This window comes from Carassius auratus, chromosome 3 (assembly GCF_003368295.1).
Source record: "Carassius auratus strain Wakin chromosome 3, ASM336829v1, whole genome shotgun sequence".
NCBI lineage: Eukaryota > Metazoa > Chordata > Actinopteri > Cypriniformes > Cyprinidae > Carassius > Carassius auratus.
Window position 1 is genome coordinate 15,861,018 of NC_039245.1, and position 23,104 is coordinate 15,884,121.

The 23,104-nt window shown below is 38.4% G+C and overlaps 1 protein-coding gene, 1 long non-coding RNA gene and 1 pseudogene across 5 annotated transcripts in view; all 3 read left to right on the plus strand.

Annotated features, from left to right (window-relative positions):
* Nucleotides 1-5,152, plus strand: part of LOC113054625 (microtubule-associated serine/threonine-protein kinase 1-like) — a 40,889-nt gene extending 35,737 nt beyond the window's left edge. For all 4 annotated transcript variants that reach the window (XM_026220291.1, XM_026220299.1, XM_026220309.1 and 1 more), the window contains 4 exons: nt 71-193; nt 265-401; nt 498-685; nt 2,526-5,152. In XM_026220291.1, the coding sequence (XP_026076076.1) occupies nt 71-193; nt 265-401; nt 498-685; nt 2,526-4,042 (1,965 nt within the window). In that variant the 3' untranslated portion in view covers nt 4,043-5,152. The remainder of the gene's footprint in view (nt 1-70; nt 194-264; nt 402-497; nt 686-2,525) is intronic.
* Nucleotides 5,153-8,313: 3,161 nt separating this feature from the next.
* On the plus strand, nt 8,314-17,366 carry LOC113055794 (GTPase IMAP family member 8-like; annotated as a pseudogene).
* Nucleotides 17,367-19,339: 1,973 nt separating this feature from the next.
* Nucleotides 19,340-20,649, plus strand: LOC113055966 (uncharacterized). Its single transcript, XR_003277630.1, has 3 exons — nt 19,340-19,455; nt 19,843-20,134; nt 20,527-20,649. It is a non-coding gene; the product is annotated as an uncharacterized LOC113055966 (long non-coding RNA).
* Nucleotides 20,650-23,104: the final 2,455 nt, after the last annotated feature.

Below are 23,104 nucleotides of genomic sequence, written 5' to 3' on the forward strand. Positions count from 1 at the left end.
ACGTTCTTCTCATTTATAGCTAAAGAATGTGTTACATGTGATGATTGCCTTTACTTTCGTCCAATCACAGCATGTAGCTTGTGGTGGGCCGGCCCAGGAGGCGGGGCTTTGTGCTGGTGACCTCATCACTCATGTGAACGGGGAGTCTGTGCATGGATTGGTGCACACAGAGGTGGTGGAGCTCATTCTGAAGGTATGGGCATCACGAACACACATTATAGAGATATTAATCAATAAATTTAACATGGTGCATTCAATTTTCAGAGTGGAAGTAAAGTGACAGTGACAACCACTCCTTTGGAAAACACATCCATAAAAATCGGACCGGCCAGGAAGCTGAGCTGCAAGGCCAAGATGGCCAGACGAAAGAAGAAGTCAGCCACAAAAGATGGACAAGAGAGGTCAGAAAGAGCAAATATATTTACTTAAATGTACACCACATTTATATACAATAACTGCTTTATTCAATTTGCTGCTCTCCCTCTGTCTGTCTGTAGTAAGAAGCACAGCTCTCTCTTGCAAAAGATCACAAAACAGTCAGACCTGCTTCACACCAGTCGTAGTCTGTCTTCTCTGAATCGCTCACTGTCATTGGGAGACAGTCTACCTGGAACGCCGAAACACAACTGGATACCTCGGTCTACCACGCAGATGTACCGCTCTCCTCCAGACTCCATCTTCCTCGGTCAGAGCTCATCTCACTGCTTTATGATTATATATATATATATATATATATATATATGTGTGTGTGTGTGTGTGTGTTAGGGCTGCACGATATTGGGAAAAAATTACATTGCGATATTTTATTTTTCTCCGATATGAAATATTTTTTTTCTTACAAACAAAAATGGGGTGAGCACACTTACATTCCCATTTTAAATGATTTAAACATCAACACCATCGTGTCAATTGATTAATATGCGCCAGGGAGAGAGAGCAAGACAGCGCTCGTGTTGTTTGAAGACATTGAGCGTGTGGCCGGGGCTCTCTCTCTCTCTCTCTCTCTCTCTCTCTTTCTCTCTAGCGCGTGTTCTTTCTATAGCCCCTTTCACACTGTCAGTGATGAGCCGGTATATGTGCGTGCTTTCACACACAACCCTTGAAGATCCTGTAACGACACGTGACATCAGCGCGTGATGTGTAATGTACGAGTCGAAAACGCTAGGCACGTTATACTTTCACTGAAGCAAGCAAACGATCTCGGCGTCAGTGCGGAAAGTGAAGAACTAACTGATCTCTGCTTCATTACAGTTTGCACATATGTTTTCGTCGCGAACGTTGATCTTCCTTCAAAACAGCCGGTAAAAGAGTCGTGCGATAACGTGCGTCATCACTTCGACACGGAATTAGATCTGGCTTTTGGTCACACAGCGCTCGTCCCGGGTCGAACCCCGCAATGTTACTAGGTCCCCGACCCGGGTTCAATGCGGTAATCAATCCCGGGACGTGGTTGCTTTCACACAGAAGGCGACCCGGCAATGTTCCGGAAATATTGCGGGTCTGACGTGCAGTGTGAAAGGGGCTTCTCAGGCCAGTGACAGGTGCAATATTTGAAAATCGATAATTATTAATTTCTATTTTTAAATAACATTTATACCTGAATATATGTCAACCTATAGACTTTCAAACATCTAAGTGTCATGAATTAATATGTATCTGTGTGTACAAAATGACATATAAACATATTTTCCTATTCTATTTTGCCTTGAAATGCTTCCAGCATGCTTGCGTGTCACGTGAAAAATAGGCATCGGTTCTATTTCTCACGCAGGCAGTCTGCAAGCTCTAATCTTTTAACATGGGAGCCGAATTAAAAACGGACACGCCACGAAGCTGAAACGGATCAACTACGACAGCCTACATCGCACATCCTGCGATGTGACTATCGTGGATTCATACATTCGATATCGATGCTTAAACGACACATCGTGCAGCCCTAGTATATATGTATGTGTGTGTGTGTGTGTGTGTGTGTGTGTGTGTGTGTGTGTTTATATATATACACAGTGACAGTACTTAAGGAGGTGAGAGATTTAGTGTTTAATGTTTGTGGCTGGGTATATTAGCACACCTTGCAACAGTGCAGAGAAAGCGAAAAATGAATGTGAATATCACTCATTATGTGCCTCTTGGAGAATCTAATATCTCTGAAGATCAAGTTTGTGGCTAGAAGTATCTCGGTTTATATACATTCAACATGAGATAACACAAGAGTATGATTTAGGGAGACAAACAATCTAAATAACATTAAACATGCACAGATGTCTGGTCACAAAATAACTCCTTCCTACAGAAGAAAAGGAGAATTTTGTCACGTAAAATTGGTGTTAAATTAAAACTTGCTGTCGCACAGTGTGTATTTGACAAACATTTGACTTACTGAAGATGATATTTCTGTAATACGTGGTGCTTCTTTTCTTATAACTTAATTAGCCTTTGGTATTGGGTTCTGGGTGTTTTGACTGATTGTGTGCCCTTATCAAGTTTCTTTGAGGTTCTGAGCTGTTCTGTCCTTGTCCTCTCAGACACGTCGTCTCAGAGCAGTTCTCCAGCATCCAGCATGCCTAACTTGCCTGCAACATCTCAGCACATACGGCCAAGCTCTCTTTATGGTCTCTCACCCAAAACCCACCGGCAGTACCGTTCTGCTCGCTGCAAATCCGTCGGGAACATTCCTCTGTCTCCGCTGGCTCACACGCTGTCCCCTACTTCGTCTTCCCCGCCATCCATTGCCAGACACACTGTCGGCAGCTCCAACACCACACAGGCCTTCCCCGCCAAGCTCCACACCTCTCCTCCAATCACACGACCCCGGCCCAAGAGCGCAGAACCACCGCGTTCGCCTCTCCTTCAACAGGTGCAGTCAGCTGAGAAGCTTGGCCCACCCCCTCCACCTTCCTTTCCATCCTCCTTGTCTTCCGTGGGCTCAGACAGAAAAGGAGGGCAAGGGGTGTCCACGAGGAAGCATGGTTTGGAAGTTGTGCATACTGATTACCGCCGGGAGTTGTTCCACTGTGAACATGCCCTCCAGAGCCTGATGGAGATTGAGGGTGAGAATATGCCTGGTGCTCCACCCGACCAAATGCCGACACACGTGTCCACCCAGTTCACGATGAGTCCGGTGAGGCAGCTTGGGATGCAGGACTCATTGGCAGAACAAGAGTCTGAGGAGAAAGCGAAGCAGCACAGCTGTGAAGTTTTAAGGACTGTGTCAAAATCCCAACCAGTAGCACCCATCTTGGATCCTATATCAACTCAGACTGGCGAGCCACCTCAGAAGGAGAAAGTGGCCTCCAAGTCTGAGTCTTCTCACGACTCAGTTGTCTCGAAAGGGAAGGAAGGAGCCAGGGATGTGGGAAAGCAAGAATTTCTTAATGCAATTGTCTCTGGTCCCAAGATCCTTGAGCAGATGCCAGTTGTCCAGAGCTCTGAAGCACAGGGACTTAAACCCCATAGCCTTCAAACTGATGTTATTAAAGGGCTGAAAAATGGAAAGGACATGAGAAATATCCCAGTGAAGGAGAAAACTGTGCAGACAATGGCGCCAGAGCCAAGCAAATTGGGTAAAGGACCTCTAAACATTGCCGGGACTACACCTAGTTTTGTTGATGCAACAAAAGTCTCAGAAGCAGTTCCTGCCCAGTCCAAAACCATTAAAGAATGGATTCAAATCCCATTGGGGTCAACCAGAGGCCCTCAAGAGGATAGATGTCACCTGGAAGCAGCCGAAGTGTCCCCAGCCTCTCCATCTCCAACTGCCCGAATGCCTTGCAAATCACGTGCTGTAACTCCTGGCGACAGGTCGAGCTTCGTAACGCAGCTCACCAGTGTGGCTAAAACTGTGCTTGGTCCTATGAAGTTGGGCTCTCAGGATGGAGGCAAGGCCAAGGACAGCACCAAAGCCAACGAGGACAAACGAGCCACCACATTGGGAAAGTCTGAGGTCTCGTCTGGGAGTTGCTGTGGGTTAACGGGAACCTGTCCCAGTCCTGGATCGTCAAAGCCTGAAAAGGCATCGAAGAGTTCTTCCAAGCATTACTAATATTCTTAATAGGAACATCATTCAGTTTGGAACTAAATGGGATGCGTTCCCAGTATTTGTCCAAATGCAGGGAGTTCAAAAGACTCTACATCCATCAATCCAAGATATAACACACAAAAAATAAAAGAAAGGTGCTTTAAAATAGCCATTGTCAAATATGTTTGTATGTGCATATGCTGTCAGAATATATGCACCATCATATGTGGATGTACAGCAGAACAAACCAGTAGATCTCTCTAGATGCATGTTACAGTACATGTACATTTACTAATAGAAGAGTCAAAAGAATTAGATATGTAAAATTAAACCAATATCTAATGCTAGTTAACACTGCACATCCAATCCTTCCTGCCTGGTCTGTAGAGGGCATGACCTGTCATTCACCATGATATCAACCACTCAGTTTGGAAGATTTAGAAATGTATTTAAGTATTTACCTAGTGACTGAAACCATAGATCTAAACGTCCAGTAAATCTTGGTCCAGTACCTCAGTAGTTCTACAGAATGCCTAAGTAGAGGTTTAAGAGGGTTCAACTGGTGGAAAAGGGAAATTATGGTTGCACAGGTACAGAACCATATGTATAAGTGCTTGTTTCTGTTGTCTTAAATTACATTTGCACTGGAAATGCCCAGGAAAAGTCAACATGAAATCATCATACATATTTACTTTCTTAATGGATTGCAATATTGTTTAATCTGCATAAATAATCCACCCTGACTAAAGTCTGTAGTCAAATAGCTACTTCGCTGCCTTTTTACCGACGTTTGTGTGAATGTCCTTTGGAGACTCTGTGTAGTGAATCTAGCATTGTCTTAGGAGTGATTGGTGCCATGATAACGCATTGATTTTCTTCCAAATCAGCCGATCAGCCGATCCTTGATTGACTGTCTTCTGCCAAAAGAGGATTTTACACTTTACCCAATTTTCTTTTTGTTTTTTAAAACAATTTTTTTTGGGGGGGGGATTTGTGCTGTGAAGTGTGTGTGTGTATGTAGGATAGATTGTTTCAGTGTGTTTAGATTAGACACCATTACTCAAGCAACAAGTACAAGCAGTTTTACAGAATGTACTTTGATTTAAGTCTTTGTTACATCTTTAACTCTTTGTATTTATTTATTTGTTTACAATGTTTTTTGAATATTTTTTGCCCTTTTTTATTATTTAAAACTGTGCTGCTTTTGTATTAATCTTTCTCAAACTGATTTTACCGGTGAATTATTTTTGTACATTTCACTTCTTATATCATTGTTTATTAATTTTTTTTTTTTTTTTTTTAATGATTTCTCACCTCAGGCAATGTTATAAACTAATGCAATTTAAAAAATATCAATAATAAAGTGCTATAATAATGAATAAGATGACTGTTTTATGTTGTCTGTCCTTTTTGCGTGTGTTTATACATACAGTAAATACTTGATAGATATTATAAACATCATAATAATATAAAAATTATTATAAACATAATATAAATATTGATTTGTTATAGCAGGATTTTTGACAAATGATGTGCACACCAAAGTTTAAAACTGTACATATAAGCAAATTAATTTTTATGTTTGCAGTGAAAATGGTTGCAGTTAAAATAAAATATTATACCATAATATAAAACAAATTAATAATAAAAAAAGATAGAAAAAGTAAAAGTTAGGTAAATCTTGAAGTATATGTCAACTATCCTAATGTAATCAATAAGTTTGAACTACTGATTATTTAGCAGCAGTTTGAATGCAGTAAATGTACAAATTCTTACCATTTTCTGATGCTTCAGACTACACTACATAATATGATTAAACCCAGTATAATGAACTAATACTTAGTGTACTTATTCTATGGCAAGCCATTTTAACTCTTATTTTATTTTAACTCTTGGGCCCTAACAAACACCCGGAGCAATGCGAAATAAGGCACATCGCAAGTGTGTTTGCTAGTTTCAGTCCGGCGCTGTTCGCATTTTCCCGTCCAAACCCGCGTCATTTAATTAGCAAATGCATTTACGCCTGTTTGAGCGTCCATGGGCGTGCTGGTCTAAAAAGTGGTGTGTTCAGGTGCATTGCTGGTGCAATGCTATTTTAAGGAGCTTAAAATAGACTGCGCCATAGACCAACTCAAATCTTGTCTAAAGTCTGGTACAATGTTTTTTCTTTGTTATTTAAAGAGCGTGTTAGTATAGACGGTTTCATCAGCCACACGTGCCTGGACCTAAGTTAACTTCCGTTCTGTGTTGCGTATATCAGTCTGCCTGGCGGTGCCTTCTACAAACGCAGTTAAAGTCAAGGTGATGAGTAGACTGAAGTTGGGCTCAGGTGGTTGTGCTGCGGGATGTGTTTCCCATACATTTATTTATTTTTGGAGACTCGCCACAATTTTAAAACTGATCAATTTTCAAAAAGCTTCGTTGAATAAACATGAGTAATGTTACGTACTGCACGTTTAATAATAATAATTCCTTACATTTATATGCTTAAATAACAAAACGAGGCACAGGTGTTTTTATATCGCTGTATTTCTGAAGGAAGACTTGCATGTTATATGTCTGATAAAGCAGCGTGTGAGCGTACCAGATCAAAAAATATCTACTCTAGAGGGACTTGGCCGTTGTTATTGATTCTATTTGGAAGTCTATCGGAAGTTAAGTTAAGTCCACAAAAGCGTGCACGCGCAGTAACGTTTGTTTATGTTGATTCCGTTGAAACCGTCTATAGGCAGGTCCGCAAAGCGCATACACGCTGCTTATTAAACACAGGGACACACAGCAGCACACAAACATGCCAAATATAAAAAATTGAAGGATTGCTATGCATAGGATTTTTGTAGGCTAATTATATATATATATATATATATATATATATATATAAATGCCTACATGTCATAATGGATAGTCATCACATGTATCAGATTTATCTATTTGCTCGCACACGAGCAGCTCCCTTGCATCTCGGAGACATGTTCTGTCTTTGCGCTTGCCAAATTTCGCCGTGTAAATAGCAAATCCGTCATGGCACGAGCGCAACTGGCTTTTAAAAGTAATGGAAGATGAGATCCATTTAATTTAAATTATGTTATCTTTATAATATGACGTACTTTATATACTGTAATTTCATACAATATAAATTTATTTGAAAAGAACAAACATTTTTAATATTATTTTATATATGATTATTATTAATTTATACTCATTTATATTAATTTCCCACAAAATGGTATAATTTGAGGAAGTTTGAGTGCTGTCTCGTGTCTCACAATTAACCAAATTTTTTTGCTGCTTGATATTGCAAACTGGTGTATCTTACCATAATTTTTTTATTTTATAGTCTTAATTATGAACACATTGGTTTGTAGGATAAACAGTTTTACTACTGGAATTACTGCACTTTGTAATTCTTCTGGTTATCTCCCTACAGTGGCTAATGAACCAGAAGTCTTGCACTTTCTGTTTATTTCTGAAAAATAAGGTGGAGACTGTTATCCCTTCAGCCAGAATAACAGAGGGAGCTCACAAAAAGAAACCCGATGTAATATGAGTTTAAACGGAGCATTTGAATTTTTTTTAGGTGGTCTCTGGTATTTTCGTAAGCATAACATTTGTTGATTAAGGGAATGTTAGCATATGTAACCTTTAGCATACCAAATAACAAATGTCTGATCAGAATCACTATTCAATCCCAATTGTAAGGTATTTCAGACACTTGCTTGTGTTTTAAAGTGAGTTGTCCCATTAAAATTAATCATCGCTTTTTGGGTGGCAGACTGATATGAAAATTTCGAAGGCCTATAAATGATAAAATATGATCACTTACATAGGCTTTATTGTAGGGCTGTAGTCTTGATGCTATCAGTCATCAGCTGTGAACCAGTGTGTTTAGAGCAGCTTAACAAAACCGTAATATCACTGTTGGTTAAATGAAGCCCAATTGCCAAAAACAAACCCATTATTGTGAAGTGTAAGTAGTTCAAGAACATGCAAAGGACTTTATTTTTATAATTATGCATCTATATCATTTTGTTAAATTGGCATTGCTCCAATGTAGCAATTTGTTTCTTTTATGTATTTTAGTTCCCAATAAACTTCACATCCCAGGCTGTAGGTCAACTTCATAAATTAAACCACCAATGAGAGCTGGACATTGAAGTTCAGTTCGATGTAAATGTAAAACTTTTTGAGACTGAAAGTAAAAGAGAAGTGTAAAATGTAATGAGAGAAGTGTGAATATGTCATTGCCAAATCCTCTGTTCAATTTCTATTTCACTTCTCACTTCTGTTAGGCTACATCTGATGCTTGTTACTTGATACTGTAACAACACGCTTTTGATCACTTAATACTGTCTTGGTTAGCATTGTGAAAAAGAGTGATTATAAATGGCTGTAACCTGATGAGCTTCTAGGCTTCAAATACGTGAGACTCCAGAAGAGTGTGATGTGTGTGGATGGGACGGGAGGAAGAACCTGCTGAAGAGTCACAATTCGAATCAACACTGAACCCGGTGACGGTGAAAACACATCCACAATGGGTAGGCAACAAATCAAATAAGAATGAAATATAGAAGTTACTGTATAGGCTGAAATGCTATTGTTTTCAAAAGTGTAACAAATTCTGATAATATATGTATATTTATAAAGTAGGCTACATGGAGTAAATAAAGGTAATCCACTAATAAGTAACATTTTCTCAAAATGGATTTAATTCATCAAAAATTGACGAAATATGCAGCGGGTTTGTCTCTTTGATACAGACAAGTTTTAGTTTAGTCAAGTCAAGTCACCTTTATTTATATAGTGCTTTAAACAATACAGATTGTGTCAAAGCACTTCACAATTTTAAAGGTCATAAATAGGTTGCAATTTAGATATATTTTGGAGATGGAAAAATGCAGTTTTACAAATGCTAGAAACGTGGCTTTCGAAGGAAAGGTTGCTATCAAATAGCACACCTAGGTTCCTGATGACGACGAATTGACGGAGCAGCCATCAAGTCTTAGACAGCGTTCTATGTTATTATATGTGGAGGTTTTAGGTCCTATAATTAACACCTCTGTTTTTTTGTTTTTTTTAAAGCAATAAATATTACTCGTCATTCAATTTTTTTATAGTGACTATGCTTTCTGTTAGTTTTTCCAAATTTGTATGTTTTTTCACCAGGCCGAGAATAAATATATAGCTGAGTGTCATCAGCATAACAGTGAAAGCTAACACCATGTTTCCTGATTATATCTTTCAATGATAACATGTAAAGAGAGAATATTCACGGCCCTAGCACTGAGCCTTGGTGTACTCCATACTGCACTTGTGGTCGATATGATACCTCTTCATTCACTGCTACCAATTGATGGCTGTCATATAAGTATGATTTAAACTATGCTAATGCACTTCCATTAATGCAAACAAAGTTTTCTAGTCTATGCAAAAGAATGTTTTGGTCAATTGTGTCAAACGCAGCACTAAGATCCAATAGCACTAATAGAGATATACAACCACAATCAGATGATAAGAACAGGTCATTTGTGACTCTAAGGAGAGCAGTCTCAGTACTATGATACAGTCTAAATCCTGACTGGAAATCCTCACAGATACCAATTTTCTCTAAGAAGGAATATAATTGTGAGAATACTACCTCTTCTAGTATATTTGACAAAAAAAAAGGAAGATTCGAGATTGGCCTGTAATTAACAGCATAGTGTTTTTTTTTTATTAGAGGATTAATAACAGCCATTTTGAAGGTTTTAGGGACATATCCTAAAGACAATGACAAAGTAGTAATAGAAGAGGATCTTTGACTTCAAAAAACACCACTTTTAGGAGCTTAGAAGGTGACAGATGGGGGCTGAAACCCACCTAAAAAGCCTGCCCTCTGAGAAATACTGAAAACATTGTTATAAATTGAAGCAACACCTCCCCCTTTACCTTTTGGATGTGGCTAATGATTATAACAGTAACCTTGGGGGGTAGACTCATTTAAAATAATGTAATCATCAGGTTTTCAAACGGCACATCTAGATTATGATCAGTGATCATATCAATTACAAAAAAATGTTTTCATAGAAAAGGACCTGATATTCAATAAGCCAAGCTTTATCTTTTGTTTCTCTATTTTTTATTTGTTGAACATCAATTAAATTGTAAGTCTTAAATTGGTTTGGATGTTTTTTGTATTTGCTATTTTGGCTTTGAGTTTAGTTGTGTGAGAAGTATTTTGAGGTGATTATTTTGTGTTCTGCTTGGCTTTTTATAGATGCAGTCACATCATATGCAGCTAAAGAGTTCAACCTACGTAAGTTTCAAATACTGAAGAAAAAAAACTAACACTTTATGGACACTCACTCGTTTGTTTGTTTGTTTATTGATTATTTGTAAATTAATCATTTTGAGAGTTTGTCACAACATTCGGTCTTGATCTTTTATTAACTTTCATATGTTCTCTGATTCTCCAATTTAAGTCATGATAAAGGTTTGAATGTTATATGCATCATATTTGTATACTAAATGGATGATTTTATTTTCAGACATGCAAAGTCTGCAAAGTTTAAGTGATCCTCCCCATACGAGTGAGTCAATTAAATTTAAGATTCCAACTCATAGGTACAATGTAAATATGAATGCATATTTAATTCTTAATTGAGTAAACGGTTTGTTGAGGATTCATGGTGTAATGAAAAATTTAAATTATTTTACACAACCAAACCATTTCTCCTTTTTATATTCAGTAATGTAAATATGAAATTAAATCAATGTTTAAAATGCAGTTTTTAAATTATCATTTTTTTATTGTTTCTAAATTTGCAGTATGCATTTTGTGTGTTCTAGTGAGTGATCTGAGGATTGTTCTCCTGGGGAAGAATCTATCAGAAAACAGCAGAGTCAGAAACCTAATGCTGGGAATAGATCTGCATGAGAATGAAGAAACTACAGCTTTAGAGCAGCTCAGTGTGATGAAAATCGGTGGAATGGTGAAGGACAGACACGTCACAGTCATTAACGCTCTTCATCTGCTGAATCCTAACCTCTCAGACTATCAGATCACGCAGACAGTGAGAGAATGTGTGGAACACTCTGAACCAGGACCTCATGCGTTCATACTCATACTGCAGTATAAAGACTTCACCGAGGAGGACATGAGAAGAGTGAAATATGTGCTGAACAAATTCAGTGAGGATGCGATTAGACGCGCCATTGTTCTCACGACTGATAAAGAGATATACAGATCACTATTTAGCTCCATAATCAGCCATCCTGAACAGTTGATTGTAAGCAATGCTCTGGAGACAACTATTCATCAGTTAATAAAGGAGTGTGGAGGAGAACATCTTCGGCTGGATGAAATAAAACCAGAACTGCAAGCAGACATATATAAAAGAGTTGATACGATACTCAAGGAAAACAAGGAAGAATATCTCACATGTGACATATTTCATAATGTTATTGGAACGTCTGTGGATGAAGAGCATTTTAATTCAGAGGAAGAAAACAAGAAGAGCTCTCACCACAATAATGATGGAAAATCCAAAGAGAGACAGAAAAGGAGAAGTGATGAGGGAAGACTCTTTTGTAAGTTGTCAGAATTGCTCTTTTAATGCTGTGAAAATGAAGTCAATTTATATAGAGTGTAATTAAACATAAGTCGATCTGACTAAACAGCCTTTGCACAATCTGATCAGTACTTACAGCGGTTGGACAAAATAATGTGTCAAATTACAAAATAAAGACAATGAAAAGATAAAGGAAATATGTAGATTTTTGTCACTGTCAAGTGTGTTGTATAAACAAGTTGTCATAAACATTTAAGTTTAATTAAAACTGCCATCTTTAATATTTGTTAAACTCAAATGTATAGAATTCAAGCTAATCATATGAAAAGGAGCTAAGAGACAAGGATTAAAAGAGGTATGGGAACAATTGTTAACTCTTTGGACAGAAAGAAGAACAGAAAATAAAAGCAGCATAGTGAAGTGCAAAATATATATATATATATATATATATATATATATATATATATATATATATATACTGGATCCTTAGTGGTCTCAACCGTTACACTTGTGTTGTTAGCATGTCAGGATACAGAATATGGGAACATTTTTTTTTTTATATTGCTTACACATTTATTTATTTAATTTTTACTTGTTTACTTTCCCCACAGCCAATTTAAGAAAGACAAGTCCAGATATTCATATTCGTCCCAACAGTAAGTTGATTAAACACTAGTAAGCTACATATAATACAAATAAGTTCACCTAAAAAGGAAAATTGCGTTCTTCAGGCATAGTTGGATGCTTGAGTTTACTCGTTTCATTTACATGTGAAATTCACCTCTTTCGCATGTGAAACTTAAACATGAACGTGAATTTGCGTCATGGGAGGGGCTTCTGCCAGTTGAGTTCATGCAGCATTGTGATTTCGTTCGTGCAGATTTTTCAATGCGTCAAAACGCCAGAAATGTTAAATTCGCACCGAGTAATTTGTGCTACCTCATTCATGCAAATCACACCGTAGGATGTCTATTCGCGTCTTTGCATTGACTTAACATGTAAATACCTCAATCACATCTGGTGTGAATGCACAATAAGACCTTAATTCATCTTCAGAACACAAATTAAGATGAAATCTTTGTCATCCTGCAAAGATGGCAAAACAACTACCCCATTCAAGGCCCAGAAAGGTGGTAAGGACATTGTTAAAATAGTCCACTTGACATCAGTGGTTCAACTTGTATTTAATGAAGCTATATGAGAAAACGATTTATGCACAAAGAAAAAAAAGAAAAAAAAACATTTAACAATTTCTTATCTTCAATTTCAGTGTTCGACACAGTACAGTGATGCATGAGTGTGCTTAAAAACCAGGCACAAGTTATTTTTGTTATTATTTTTGTTTTCTTTGTGCACAAAAAAGTGTTCTTGTAATTTCTTAAAATAATGGTTGATCCACTGATGCCACATGGACTATTTTAACAATGTCCTTATTATCTTTCTGGGACTTGAATGTGGTTGTTGCATTGCTTTATATGCAGGGTCAGAGAGCTTTCGGATTTCATCCAAAAAATATCTTAATTTGTCTTCTGAAGATGAACGAAGCTCTAACGGGTTTGGAACGACATGAGGATGGGCAATTAATGGCAGCATTTTCATTTTTGGGTGAGCTATACCTTTAAGAAAGTGTGCTATAGCAAAGCTTGAACTATTTTGAAAGTATCTTAATTTGTTTTTGTTTTTTCAGTTTCAGCAAATTCATCTAAAAAACAGAAGTTGAATCTGGTTCTGTGTGGAAGTAATCCAACATTTAAAGTCTCTGTATCCAAATTTTTACGAGGGAAGAAGATAAAACATCCAGATCAGAAAGCATGTGAAGAGTGTGTGAAGAAAGAGGAGAAGACTCATGGTCGTCTGATCAGTGTGGTGGAGCTTCCAGCTCTCAATTGTCTCTCAGAGGAGGAAGTGATGCGTCAGACTCTCAACTGTGTGTCTCTCTGTGATCCTGGAGTTCATGTTTTCATCATTGTCATTCCTGTTACTCCACTGACTGATGAAGACAAAGCAGAAATAGAAAAGATCCTGAAGAGATTTTACTCCAAACAGCATTTCATGCTTCTTTTCACATCAGAGCGCAGTACTGCAGGACTTGCATTAGATTTAGTCAAATCCAGCCCAGAATCTCAGAGGTTAATAAGCCGCTGTGGAGATCAGTACAGAGTGATGGAGTTTAATGAACCTGAAAACTCAAGACAGATCCCAGATCTACTGGATTATATAGAAACCCTGAAGACTAAACCGTATTCACTACAGATGTATGTGAAAGCTCAAGAGAACAGAGTCAGACATGAACTGGAGGAAGAAATGAGTGAAATGAAGAGTAAAATCAAAGAGTTAGAGCAGAAAAAAAGTGAGTAAGAAGTAAGAATAAAGACATTACCATCATTTATGGTCATTTACTTTTATCTAGGAGAAACAATAGTTGGAAATATGTTCACAAAGTAATTCCATATGCAGTGAATATGCAACTGATTATCAGTATTTATATATATTTATATACAGGTCCTTCTCAGAAAAATTAGCATATTGTGATAAAAGTTCATTATTTTCCATAATGTAATAATACAAATTAAACTTTCATATATTTTAGATTCATTGCACACCAGCTGAAATATTTCAGGTCTTTTATTGTTTTAATACTGATGATTTTGGCATACAGCTCATGAAAACCCAAAATTCCTATCTCAAAAAATTAGCATATCATGAAAAGGTTCTCTAAACGAGCTATTAACCTAATCATCTGAATCAACTAATTAACTCTAAACACCCGCAAAAGATTCCTGTGGCTTTTAAAAACTCCCAGCCTGGTTTATTACTCAAAACCGCAATCATGGGTAAGACTGCCGACCTGACTGCTGTCCAGAAGGCCATCATTGACACCCTCAAGCAAGAGGGTAAGACACAGAAAGAGATTTCTGAATGAATAGGCTGTTCCCAGAGTGCTGTATCAAGGCACCTCAGTGGGAAGTCTGTGGGAAGGAAAAAGTGAGGCAAAAAAAGCTGCACAACGAGAAGGGGTGACCGGACCCTGAAGAAGATTGTGGAGAAGGACCGATTCCAGACCTTGGGGGACCTGCGGAAGCAGTGGACTGAGTCTGGAGTAGAAACATCCAGAGCCACCGTGCACAGGCGTGTGCAGGAAATGGGCTACAGGTGCCGCATTCCCCAGGTCAAGCCACTTATGAACCAGAAACAGCGGCAGAAGTGCCTGACCTGGGCTACAGAGAAGCAGCACTGGACTTTTGGATAAATTTGCAGGTCATTCGGAAATCAAGGTGCCAGAGTCTGGAGGAAGACTGGGGAGAAGGAAATGCCAAAATGCCTGAAGTCCAGTGTCAAGTACCCACAGTCAGTGATGGTCTGGGGTGCCATGTCAGCTGCTGGTGTTGGTCCACTGTGTTTTATCAAGGGCAGGGTCAATGCAGCTAGCTATCAGGAGATTTTGGAGCACTTCATGCTTCCATCTGCTGAAAAGCTTTATGGAGATGAAGATTTCGTTTTTCAGCACGACCTGGCACCTGCTCACAGTGCCAAAACCACTGGTAAATGGTTTACTGACCATGGTATTACTGTGCTCAATTGGCCTGCCAACTCTCCTGACCTGAACCCCATAGAGAATCTGTGGGATATTGTGAAGGATGAGCTTAAGGCCGCTATCGCAGCATTCTGGGCCTCACCTCAGCAGTGCCACAGGCTGATTGCCTCCATGCCACGCCGCATTGAAGCAGTCATTTCTGCAAAAGGATTCCCGACCAAGTATTGAGTGCATATTTAAGTATTTTATCATCTCCATCGTCAGTACTGACAGTGAGTCAAATCTCACTCAAATCTTTTGTTTAAAAATAGTGATGTCCCATTCATGAAAGAATCATTCTTTTGAATCCGTACTTTTTAGTGAGCCAGTTGAACTGTCCATACCCTAAATCAATTGATGCAAAAGACAATCAATAATCTGTCCCCTTGAATATTTCTGAAACTCTTAAGGAATGTAGTGAAATCTACATTTGCTAACTAAGCAGTTCTCATTTCAGCAGAGTGGGTGGACTTTTATCATTATGGGTTAGTTGTTTTCACACATGGTGGCCACACAACTGTGTTCAAACACTTTATAAAAGTGATTTTGGCATTCTATGACAACTTTAAAGAATCAGTAAAGAAAAAGCTTCTCCAACACTTGATGACTGAGACATTAACACTCCACTGGCCATGGACACACACTAGCTGTTTTATGAATGATTTTTAAATGAGTTTACAGCAGAAAATAGACTAGTTAGACACCAACTGAAATCTTAGATAACCATGTGTAAATCAATGCATTTTATTTCCTAAAGTCTGTATCCTGAACAGAACCAGATGCTTCTTAACCAACCAAACTTAGTATCAGACCAACCTATCAAAATGACAGCAGACTTCTAGAAATTTTACTAGCATTCCAGAAGATAAAAATCCCATCTGACTTGATTCTTACCCAGCGAATAAAACTAAAGTCAATTAGAGACACTGCCATATGATTTGACTGAACAACACCAGACTTGAATCCGCGGTATTTGTATTAATATATGAATTCCACCATTACTTTTTCAGCTGCTGAAGGTGAAGCAGACATTCAGGAGTGTTTGAGGATTGTGCTGATCGGGAGAACAGGAAGTGGGAAGAGTGCAACAGGAAACACTATTCTGGGAAGAAATCAGTTTCACAGCCAATTAAGACCAGATTCAGTGACGACAGTTTGTGAGAAGGGGATTGGACAGACTGATGGTCGATCAGTAGCTGTTGTTGATACTCCAGGTCTCTTCGACACCACACTGTCAAATGATCAAGTGGTGCAAGAAATAGTGAAATGCATTTCAATGTCGTCACCTGGACCCCATGTGTTTGTCATTGTGTTGAGTTTGGGAAGATTCACCAAAGAGTCAATGGATGCTATGGATCTGGTAAAGCAGATATTCAGTCATAAAGCTGCTCAGTTCAGCATCGTTCTCTTCACCAGAGCAGATGAACTGGAAAATGAATCCATACAAGATCCAACTCAAGAAACTGATCAGAGATTGTGGAAACAGATTCCTGGCTTTCAATAATAGAGAAAAACGAGACAAAACTCAAGTAATTCAACTTTTAAACATGATAGAAGGAGTGAAAAATAGTAATGCTGGTCGATATTTCACTAACAGCATGTTTGAGGAGGCTGAGATGTCCATTAAAAAGAAAATGGAGCAAATACTGAAAGAAAGAGAAAGAGAGATTCAGACACAAAATGAGGAATTAAAAACCAAATATGAGCTGGAAAAGGAAAACCTGATGAAGAGACTCGAGGACGAAAAACAGAGAGCAGATGAAGAGAGAATGAAAATGGAGAATCAACTAAAAGAAAAAGAGGAAAAACTCAGAAAAGAGTTTGAAGAGAAAGAGAAAACGGAACAGAAGAAACGAGAGATTGAAAACCAGAAACGATCAGAAGAGGAACAACAGCAAAGAGATGAATATCATAGAAAAATCAAAAAGATGAAGAGAGAGACTGAAAACCAGAGATCACAGCAAAAAAAGAGAGAAGAAGAAGATAGAAAGAGGGAAGAAAAATACAGACAAGATCATGAAATTATGAAAAAGGAGCAAGAACGTATCATTGTAGAATTACAGATGAAGCAGGAAGAGGAAATAAAAAGAGAGAATCTGAGCAGAAAAGGAGGATTGAAGAAGAAGAAAAAGAGAGACAAGAATGGGTGAGAAAAATAAAAGAGGCTGAAAATGACAGAAAAGAGACTCAAGAGGAAATTAAACGACAGCAGAGAGAATGGGAGGATGAAAAGAAACGACAGATGAGAGAACGAGACGAAGAGGAAAGAAAGAGGAAAGAGAAAGACGAGGAACAACTGAGAGAAAAACAAGAAGAACTGGAGAAAATGAGAAAGAAATTTGAAAGGGAGAGAGAAGAAGAAAGACAGAAGATAGAGGAGGAGAGACAGAAACAGAGAAGAGAAAGGGAAGAAAAGGAGAGAGAATATAAAGACAAGAAAAATGAAATGGACAGACATTATGAAAGACTGGAGCGAGAGAGAAAAGAGGAGTGGGAAAGAAGAAAACGAGAAGATGATGAGAGACGAGAGCAAGAGAGAAGGAGATGGGAGAAAATGCATGATGATCTGAAACAAGAGCAAGAAGACGAGAAGAAGAGAAGAGAGAAGGAGGAGAATAAGAGAAAAGAAATAGAAGAAAAAGTTCGAGACATAATAAAAAAGGAATATGAAGAGAAAATAAAAGTCATAAAGAAGAAACATGAGGATGAAGCCAGAAAACAAGCAGAAGCACTGAATGATTTCAGAGAGGGAAAAGAGCAGTACATTCAGGAGCTCAAAGAAAAGCTGGAAGAACGTCAGAAACACCAGGAAGTACTGGAAAAACTCTATCAGCACCTGCAGGAACAGAAAGGAGCTGAAATAAAGGAGCTGCAACAAGAAGTTGAAAAACTGAAAATTAAAACAAGCGGCTGTGTCATTTTGTGAATTTTTTTTCAAGGCATAAATACGAGTGTCAAATAACAATATGAATGCCTTATGTAACATTTTCTGTTTCATGCATACTTCTATATGAATATTTAATAAAATCTGATATTGCAACCCCCCCCCCCCCCCAACTCACACACCATTTATGCTTCAATTTAATGTCTCTTTTGTGTTTCATGTGTTTATTGATTGATTTATTACAGCTTTGACACTGCCTGACGGTGTGAGTGTGTGTTCTCTTGGTATCTGTCCCCACTGTGTTTTAGGGTAATCTAATTGGAAGACTGATGGCTCCACCTATCGGTCCGGGATAGGATGTTGGCGATCATAAAAGGATTCAAATTCCTCTTCCACTCATCATAGATGAGATATTAGTACTTTGGGCAAGTCACACTACTCCTATAACCTCTCCAACCACCAGACTAACATAAAAAAGTATAGTAACAGTAGTTAAATTGTATTTATTAATTTTCTTTGTTTTCTTTAGGAAAGTTAAAATAAGTGTTAATTAACCAAATTGTACTGTTAAGCCTTTCATAAATATGAATAGTGGTGTTAAGCACTTGGGAAGCATTAACTTACCAAAACGCTACTGTGAAAGTTTTCACAAATTAAAATAGCGAAGTCAGGAAAGGGTTAAATGACCAAAACTGCTCTGTGAAATGTTTCACGAATCAGATAGTGATGTTAAGGACTCAAGAAATGGTTAACTGACTAAAACTTTACAGTAAAATATTTCATACAATCATTACAATAGCGCAGTGAAAAATGCTGAAACCTGATCTAATGTGATTGTGAAAGTTTCTGATCTTAGTAGTCACAACTGCTCTTTACTCATTTTATATTATAATAAGACAGAATGGCCACAATCAATTAAAAATCTTGCTAGAAACATGTAGAATAAGTACTAGCTAATCAATAAGAACTATATCTATTTAATAGGTATGAATATCTAGTACTAGTATCTAATAATGAGAACTACTAAATGAATACGTGCTAGTATTTTTACTTGTAAATAAGGTACTAGTGTCTGAAGAATAAACACTAGCATGTGAAAAATAATGGAATAGATAATATCAAAAAAGTACAAAATAAATAAAGTACTAGTAGCATGAAAATAGTTACTAGCACGTTAAAAGTTAAATCAGCTTGCCATACTCTTTCGGGACTTCCCAAGATATGCCCGTACTTACATAGTTGACCAATCAGAGAGGGAACCAGAACCAGACAGCCAATCAGAGGACAGACACGAGCTATGTTGCCGGGTAAAAGAGGGAAAGGGCGGAGTTACAGACAGGCAGAGGAGTCGCGGTATGTTTGTACTGCGGAAAGTTTCCATCTGAAATTCTGCGATATTCACAACGACTCGACAGTTAAAATAGCTTTTAAGGTAAGCATTTGACAACATAAAAAATATAGTCGCATTCGTGGCTAAAGTGATCCGTTTATTTATGCTACAGGCGAATAAAAACGATTTCCGCATCAACTCATCAAACAAACTTAGAAAGTCACCCTCACAGTTGAAATTCACTATAGTCCAAACAAATAATAATAATAATAATAATAATGAGTAACATTGTCATAATATCCATAATACACATAATATTTTTCTAAACATTTTTATTATTGTAGAATCTAGGAGTTTTGTGGTAATGTGGCTTAACATTTGCTTTGACACATTGGTAAGATTATTTCAGTCACATGTGCGTCACATGGCTCAGTATTTCTCTCTAAAGAGCTCTGGTGACACAGTAACCTTTATCTCACTGTCCCACAGCATCACCAGCACCTGTAGTGTTCAGAAGAGACGAGCGGCTCTCATCCCTCCTCTGATTGGACAGCAGGGAGTCAGAGTCTCTGGACGTCATGGTAACAGCATCCCGGCGGTCATGGATGTGAGTGATGAGTTTGACAGCGATATGGAGCCCAGGGATGACCTCGCGTCGTTTGAGATGGTCAATCCGTCGAGCTCGGGCCTGCTGGATCCCAGCGCAGACGTCCACGGACACATCCAGGAGTCGAAAGACAAGGCCAAACTCAAAACCAAACTCCTTTCAGTGTGGAATAATGTCAGCAGTTTTCATAAAAACATGCTTTTCAGTGTGTATATTTTTATGGTTTTGAGTTTGTGGAAACTATATTTTTTTATTTTTCAGGATTCTTTGATGAATATAAAGTTAAAAAGAACAGCATTTATGTGAAATAAAAATCCTTTGTAAAGTTATAACGTCTTTACTGTCACTTTTGATCAATTTAATGTGTTCGTGCAGAATTAAAGTATACATTTCTTCCAAAATATTAAACTGTAGTCTTTATTGATATATCAAAAGATGGTAGATTTCTAGTCGTTATCTTCCTCCCACATCAAACGACCTGTTTCACTAAACTTAGATTATGAAGTCAGGCTCCTGTCTGACTCTGTATGAATCGGTCATCCTCACACATCTCTGTTCCTCCTCAGGCTGGTCTCTGAAGGGCAAGCCTTGTCTCAGTAAGAGCAGTCCCGTGTGTCTGCTGGGACAGTCCTATCGGCTGAGCTACACCGGTAAGCAGGACAGGACGTGAGGAGTCGCTGGGTATCCTGATTTCACGGTAAGCGTGTGTCTTCTCTCAGGAGAGCGGGAGAGTTTTTTCGGCGGGTGTTCTCCTCTCTGCTGTGGATGATGTGCAGGAGAAGTTTCCCTCCGCTGGACGGCTCGGCCCTCACGTCTGACACGGGATGGGGCTTCATGCTCCGCAGCGCACAGATGCTGTTAGCTCACAGACTAATGCTGCACATGATGCCCGCGGGTACAAACACACCGCAGGATCACAATCCTTAACATTCAGACATTTATAACATGCAAGACATTCTGAAAGTTTAAAAAGTTCATGGTTTAGGATGCGATTAATTAATATTGGTCTGACTAGATGTTGAAAATTGAAAATGTGTGACTATGACTGTCGAACTGTGAGGAAGATGCCTTTTAACCGCATGGACCCCAGCTGTACGGTGGGTTTCTACGCCTCCAGCAGGGAGATTTCCAGACTCTGTGCTCAGACGTCACTAAGGTTAGGTGCTTATCAGCCTTTCATATTATACGTCCGAACTCCTGTGATATCAGTATCTGTGTTTTTGATTTGATGGACAGGCTCTGACATCATCAGAGGAAAAGTACCCCGTCTTCACATTTGTGGAGGGTCATAATAACACGGAGAGAAGCTGTACGTCAGACTCAGTCACTCATATAGAGGCCAAAGACCAGGGGCGGATCTACTGGGGTGGCATAGTGGCAAATGCCACCCTAAAAGAAAGCCTTGCCACCCCTGCTGCCACTCTGTTGGCAGCAACGAATGAAAGGTTATGGCCAATTTGAAAATTGAACTGATTCAAATGATTTGCGATCCCCAAACTGACTCAAATGATTCGCGAGCCCGCTACGAACTCCTGAACTGATTCAAATTTTTCGTGATCCCGCTCCGAACTCCTGAAATGATTCAAATGATTTGCGATCCCCAAACTGACTCAAATGATTCGAGAACCCGCTTTGAACTCCCGAACTGACTCAGATGATTTGCGATCCCCATAACTGACTCAAATGATTCGCGAACCCGCTACGAACTCCCGAATGGATTCAAATGATTCGCGATCCCGCTCCGAACTCCCAAACTGACTCAAATGATTTGCGATCCCCATAACTGACTCAAATGATTCGCGAACCTGCTTTGAACTCCCGAAGTTAGAGATCGCTAACACATGTGATCAACTGGGCTGAAACGTCATCAGAAAGCAAAGAATTATGGGCATGTTTGGCCAGTTAACATCGTCTGGCTGACAGGCTAGTGTTCTGGCATGAAAATAATGAAAAATTATCTTGACAAAAATGAATATAATCCTACAAAATGCAGCGGGCTAAAGAAAATATTCTCGGAGCATACCGCCTAAAACTATAGCCTATCGTAATGCAAAGATGAGATATGACGAGAAAATAGAGAATCAAAAGGACTTGATCCTTAGGAGCAGAGCGACTGGTCAAGGTAACACCCTCCAGCCCAAAAGAAGGGCATGTGAAAAGGCTGTGTTGTGGTGCTTTTGCAGACAGCCTGAAGAGTTTGATGACATGTTTCCTTGCGATAATCAGAACCAAACAGTGGTTCGATTTAGGCTGTGTTGGACTCAGCAGCGCACCAGTCAGAGAAGAGTCATGTGTCTGTGACTTATCACCCACAACCTACCTCATACATTTTCAGTTTCTCATCATTTCTATCGACTCTTTATAATGTAAATGTATTAATCTAAATGTATTTACATGTTAAATATGTGAAGAAACTGAAATAAAGTTGGTTGTTATTACTATAAGTTATGTAATTGTGTTTGCAACCAAAGAACACTGATTTTGCACACTTCTTCCTTAATACAGATAAAGGAGGCAGAATTTCATTCAATCTTTGGGTATTTTATTTACAGCCAACTCTATTCCTAAGGAATCCAGATTAGCTTTACACAGGGGGCAACATACACTACCGTTCAAAAGTTTGGGGTCAGTAAGATATTTAAATGTTTTTATAAGAAGCATCTTCTGCTCACCAAGGCTGCATTTATTTGATTAAAAAAATAAAATAAAAAACAGTAATATTGTGAAATATTATGACAATTTAAAATGACTTTTCTATTTAAATTTTTTTAACTAATTTATTCCTGTAATCAAAGCAGCATCACACTCCAACATTTCATAGGCAGGTTTGACTGCAAACACAGTCACCAAATAAATTGCAATGTAGCATAGATGTACAACATTTAAAACTGATTAACGTTACGCTTTAGTACATTGGTAACATAAGCTCATTTTGTACCCATTTCATGCTAGTTAAGAGTTAACATTTACAGAGAGTAATTGTAACTTACCTTTGTGAAAATGCTTTGAACACACCATCATGTGTGGTGGAGATATCGAAGGTAATCTTGGCCTCCTTACTGCTGCTATCCATGCCATTCGTCGCCTTTTTATCACCTCTGAAACATGGCTTGTACTATTACTTTTCCACGCTGGAAAACGATA